We start from the raw sequence: 6,000 nt of genomic DNA, 5'->3' as shown, positions 1-6,000 counted from the left end.
CTCTCTCTCTCTCAGTGATGCACCTTTACTAAATTCTTCTTTTTTTTTCCTGCACTCTCAACCAGTTTCTACGCTCTGACCAAGTTCTGGCATTACTAATATTCAATCAGTCATATCTCTTATCTCAATATTTCTCGCGTGCTCTGGGCATCCAAGAGCGCACCCAATTATTGAAACGGATAATTGATACAAGAATGATCTTCTGACAGGTGCCTCTGTCAGACCTCTTTCGGGTACTTGGAAACCGGTGGAGCCTTTATTACTTCGCGTCGATCATCCTTTCCTGGCAATCATTAAACACAACAGCGTCGCGTTATTCGTAGTGAAGATCTTGTGGTAGCGATAACGAATATTTATACGTTTTTCGTAATGATAGAAAACAGTAATTAGTACTTTTTATATTACACTCGTGGCAGAGACGCGCGTATACAATGATACTTTTTAGTTATTCGTGTATTATTAATATACTCGGCAATTTTATAGTTGCATGAGAAACCCATTTAGTTAAATCAACCAAGGATTTGTTTGCCCATATCCAAACAAGAAATTAATTGATTCAACTAAATGGGTTCCTCAGTGTGAAAAAAAAAATATTTTGACGACGTGCGATTAATAGTAAAGTTAATTTATGATAAAGTACATACATCTTTCGTATAAAATGATATAGCTGATGGTACCTCGTGAGATGTATAGCTTATAAAACATGACATTATTTGTATAATAATAGAAATTAAATTTCATAAATTATTATTGCTCAAATTAATTTTGATTGCATAAGTCCGAAAATGTGCAGTTTTGATAACATATTTAAATAGGCGATTATCATTAAAAAAAATACAGTTTTTCTTTTAATTTATTATACGTATTATGTGATATGTAATTAATTACCCTGTTCAATAGATTTAATTATTCCATAACATAAAACTATCAAAATATTAGTAAAATTTTTGATAATTTGACGAGAATATTTAATATACATAATACGTATATATATTTGTTGATTATTTTAATTATCACTTTTTGGTCACTTTATTTCTATAGCTTTATTATATTTTTATATATACATAAGAATTTTCTTAATCAATATTTTTTCCTTTGTTAATTATTTCTTACTTGTTAAATTTTACGTACAACGTATATTACGGGAATTCGAAGTGCATTTAAATCGATTCAAAAGCGTTTTGTAATGATTTCAATTTTTACGATATGATATTTATTTTACTGTCTCTTATTACAAAATATAAACTGTGATTATAAAAATATTGGTGTTAATATTTTATAAAAATATATTAGCTTTCTAAATTATTAATATAGTATATATAATATATATATATATACATATATATAATATGAGAATATTAATAATTTAACGGTTTAACGTAATTCTTTATTATAATATTTTTATCCTATATACAATACATGCATTTCTAAATATTACTGTACGCAAAAGTAATATATAAATTTTTTTGTAAATGAGAAATTAGAACTGCAAACAAATCTGTTTTTGAGCCAATTCGAATTCATTTAAAAGCACTTCGATGCTTCTTTTGATTGCTTTTTCAAATCTTAGTGTAAAAGATTACATGGTAGAAATTTGACATTTGTCTGGTAGGCATCAGCAATCGAAGATTTCTACCCAATTTCGAGAACTTCGAAGCGAACAGGCCATTTTCATTCATAATGAGATGGTCAAACGATTTCGAACTATTCCGAGGCGTCGTAAATGATCCGAGATTAAGAAGTTAACGAGATGAGTCGCACATGTGAACATCATAAAATGTGGTAGCAGCTAAACGATCTGTAAGATCTCTTATTAATCTGCTTATCCTTTTTTTCTTTTTGCAATAATTTTATCACTTGCGATCATTCTTGTAATTTCTTCACATTTTACACAAATCGATTACCTCGCAACTGCTTACAATGATATAGGCTGTGTTCCGATATGCACTGCCAGTACTGAAAATCTACAGTATACATCTACAGTATACAAAACGTAAACTATAGATTTTCAGTACTGGCAGTGTATATCGAAATACGGCTATAATTACTGTTTATTGGGACATCAATAATTCAATTATAAGATTTTTACGAACATGAAGATTCGTATAAATTAGGCGCAAGCGTTATAATTAATAACAGCGAGAAAAGAATGTCAGAGGAGAACAAAATTTTCTCAAAGAGAACAAGTTAAATTCGAGATATGCAAACATTTGTACAGGGATTGCATTGACAAAAAAGAAACAAATCGATAAGGATCTCGTTATACAGATTGCCTTATTGTTATTTTGTTCACGGGAGTTCAAAATCGTTCGTACTACTTATAGTTAGTATAGGTACGGTGATCATATTTTCTTAAAGAAGATAAAGGATAAATCTGAAAATTTTAGGGTTTTGTTCCTACATGTTTTCAAACTAGTTTGTGACTGTCAAGAATCTGTACATTATAAAATTTTATTGCGCAGTATAATCAAATTGAGATAATGCTCAGTTTTCTGATAGTTTGGAACTGGTTCGACTGTATTGGAACAAATCTTTGACCTGAAATAATAAAAAATGAAAACAACTGTAATTTGAATAAATTTAATTTTAAATTTAAGAAATATAATTAACAAGAACAAACTGTATTTATATGCATGAAACTGTAAAATATTTTCCGTAAAAATGTGTTCATTAATATAATATTAGACATTAGAACGCTAGTTAGAAAAGAATTTTCCGTAATCTCAAAATAAAGGACAGTAAAGGACAAAATTGAGTTTTGAAAAAACAAATCTAAAGGACCTAACAGCTATCTAAAATAAAAAATGCCTTTTACAATAAAGGACGTTTTTCCTTTACAACAGGGAGTTTTTGCAATACCGTTTATCCCAGATACGATGAACGCTAAAGTCATGTTATCTTTTTCTTCACACCTAATTAAGAAATGGATAACATGACTTTAGCGTTCACCGTATCTGGGATAAACAGTATTGCAAAAACTCTGTAATAAGGACGTATGGTCATCGTAAATATAGGTGCATATACACAGATTTTCGAAACAAACCGACCGTTTTATTATGATATTCATTATATGAATAACAATAGAGTGTTCATATCTTTGTTCAAAGATCGTGTGATTGTGTGAACATATCAAAAATGTATCACGCAAAAAATTTGTAATCTGAAAATTTATTGTTCGATACGTTTAACATTTATTAGCAAACTCAAACTATAAAGTACTCTAGTTGGCATGTTTGTTATAATTATTGTTTTAGCTAAACGTTCTTCGATCTCATTATAATAACTGATTTCGAAATGTCAAACTGTTGACTTTTGTGTAATATCTTATTCTATTCTTTTCAAATAAAATGCATCGTTTATTAGCGATGAAATACTCGTGTACTTTCTAAATCACCTCTATATAACCGAATGAATTATTTGATGAAATAATGGACGAGAAATTATGCACGCATTAAATTCGAAACAGTGTCGACAAAATAAAAGTTTGCAACGTGAAAAAAATCGAAATGCTTAACCTTAAAACACTATCAGTATTGAGTAATATTGCTACTGATACGTAAATTTTATGTCCGAGAAAATAGGTCATTCTTAGTTAATGTAATATAAGATTTTCATACACAAAATTTTTATATTTTTAATGATAAAATATTTATATGATAAAATATAATATATAATAATGATAAAATATTTATATGATAAAATATAATATATAATAATGATAAAATATTATAATATGTAATAAATAGATCCGATAAACTTTTATAAACACAAATCTAATTATTAATTTGAAAAAGGAAAAAAGAATAAATACACTATCAAATTTCTTTAATGATCATCAGGAATACTGATTATCAGGAGGTTCAAATTGATACATATCGGACTGAATTTTTAAAAGCTTGTCTCTGCTTTGATGAATGACATTGGAGTGCTCAATCAGGCTTCAGCTTTTTTTAGCATGGCAGATTTGGATCTCCTACTGATCACTGAAGGCATATCTTAGCGCTCAATGACTTTACGTTCTAAGGTTAAGCGAATGTGTAACGAGCGATTTCTTATATTTTGTTCACAGTTATGACAGCATTCTTGGAAGTTGCTTGGATAAATATTGTGGAACCTGTAGTATTTAACGTAAATCGACCGTTCTATTATCACATTTATTATAACGGGGGGGCATCGTCCATATTTTTATTTAAAGGCTATGTGAAAAGTTTAAATATTGTATCGTAAAGCATTATCAATTTGGCATCATGAATAAATTACGAAAAACCTACAATATTGATCATCTATTCATTTTCGTTACGGTTCTTGTATTACCGGAATGGGGTTTCAATACTTAGTTAACTTAAAATTATATGTTAATTTTAAAATTTCAAGTTTTTCCGAAATTATATAAGCTAGAGAAAATATCGCTAATACAGACATTACGATATTGTGTAATATATGGAATGCTTTTATCAAAAATAAATGCATGTTTACGTGCTTATGTTTCAATTCATTTTCTGCATAATCATACAATAGAGATTGAAATAATTATTTAACGGAATAATTCATAAAAAATTAAGACAGTTCATTTGAAACGGTAAATTTAATAAATCATACGTTTATAACACAAAGTGAAAATCACTCGAATGATAAATGCATATACATATAACTAATATAACGAACAATCTTTTATCTTTTATATTCTGTTCACAGTTGTGGAAGTTGAGGTTTCGGGTATAATAATTCAAGAAGTACCTTTCATATTCGACATAAATCGACCGTTTTATTATTATATCCGTCATAATGATAAAACATCATTCGTAGCTTTATTCAAAGGTCGTATGAACGTACCAGAAATGTGATAGATTTTACTACGTAAAAAATTTTACTCTATAAAAACCGAATAAAAATATCTGCATCTGATGCCTGCTTTTGTTTCTTTCTTTTGATTTTATCATTTATTTAATGGCATACTTATTTGAATATTTATGTTTTGAACTATCTTTTATGTAATTAGATAATTTGGTAATATAATTATTCAAATAGAAAGTTAAAATACTATCTTCGATAGAACATACGTTCATGACGTGCGTAAAAATTTCTAAATGAATAAGAAAATAACGATTTTTTCATATTCTGTTCACAGTTTTAGTATCTCCAGTTTAATTAGAAAATCAGAATTCGATGTAAATCGATCATTTTATTATTATATTCGTCATAACAAGGAAACATCGCTCGCATCTTTATTCGAGGGTCTTCTGAAATGTCTATTAACCTGGCACAACAACTTCAGCACAATCAAACGCGACCTATACCACATTTTTTTTGCTATTTTTTGCTAATTTTTTGCTTTATTCCCGATTTTTTTGCTCCAGCCGATTCGCTAACACCCATGGCTGTGCTAGCTTAAGACCAAAGTTAGCACAGCCACAAAGAAAAAAAGCAGCAAATGAAAAATCAAGTACATATTCTTGAAGGGCTATTTTTTTGCTAATTCTTTGCTCTATTCCCGATTATTTTGCTCATTGTTTAAGTCGAAAAATTCCACCAAGAGTGTGGCTGTGCTGGCTCGCGTACAAGAGTAAAGTACCTTAAGGCAATTAATTGCTCAGCTCATTTTGGTATCAAAATGTTTCTAGAATTAATTGCTCTAAGAATATCGCAAATCGGAATTTTTTGCTCACTGTTTAAGTCGAAAAATTAGCCAGACTCTTGGTCGAATTTTTCGACTTAAACAGTGAGCAAAAAATTCCAATTTGCGATATTCTTAGAGCAATTAATTCAACAAACATTTTGACACCAAAATGAGCTGAGCAATTAATTGCTTTAAGGTACTTTACTCTTGTACGCGAGCCAGCACAGCCACATTCTTGGTGGAATTTTTCGACTTAAACAATGAGCAAAATAATCGGGAATAAAGCAAAAAATTAGCAAAAAAATAGCCCTTCAAGAATATGTACTTGATTTTTTATTTGCTGCTTTTTTTCTTTGTGGCTGGGCTAATTTTGGTCTTAAGCT

General features: G+C 29.2%; 1 protein-coding gene across 19 annotated transcripts in view; it reads left to right on the top strand.

The window, feature by feature from the left end:
* LOC108769747 (alaserpin) overlaps positions 1-6,000 on the top strand; it is a 42,022-nt gene that overhangs the window by 19,917 nt on the left and 16,105 nt on the right. The window contains exon 8 of one of the 19 annotated variants that reach the window (XM_018520922.1): positions 4,696-4,861. The exons of 15 other annotated variants lie outside the window; for them this stretch is intronic. In XM_018520922.1, coding sequence (XP_018376424.1) covers positions 4,696-4,844 — 149 coding nt within the window. In that variant the 3' untranslated portion in view covers positions 4,845-4,861. Of the gene's footprint in view, positions 1-209; positions 438-1,612; positions 2,353-4,069; positions 4,243-4,695; positions 4,862-6,000 lie in introns of those variants that run through there. 3 more of the 19 variants (XM_018520915.1, XM_018520930.1, XM_018520931.1) reach the window with 3 other exon arrangements.

Source organism: Trachymyrmex cornetzi, unplaced genomic scaffold (assembly GCF_001594075.2).
Source record: "Trachymyrmex cornetzi isolate Tcor2-1 unplaced genomic scaffold, Tcor1.1 scaffold94, whole genome shotgun sequence".
In the NCBI taxonomy this organism is placed as follows: domain Eukaryota; kingdom Metazoa; phylum Arthropoda; class Insecta; order Hymenoptera; family Formicidae; genus Trachymyrmex; species Trachymyrmex cornetzi.
Note: the sequence above shows the minus strand (reverse complement) of the source record. Positions and strands in the feature narration are given on the sequence as shown.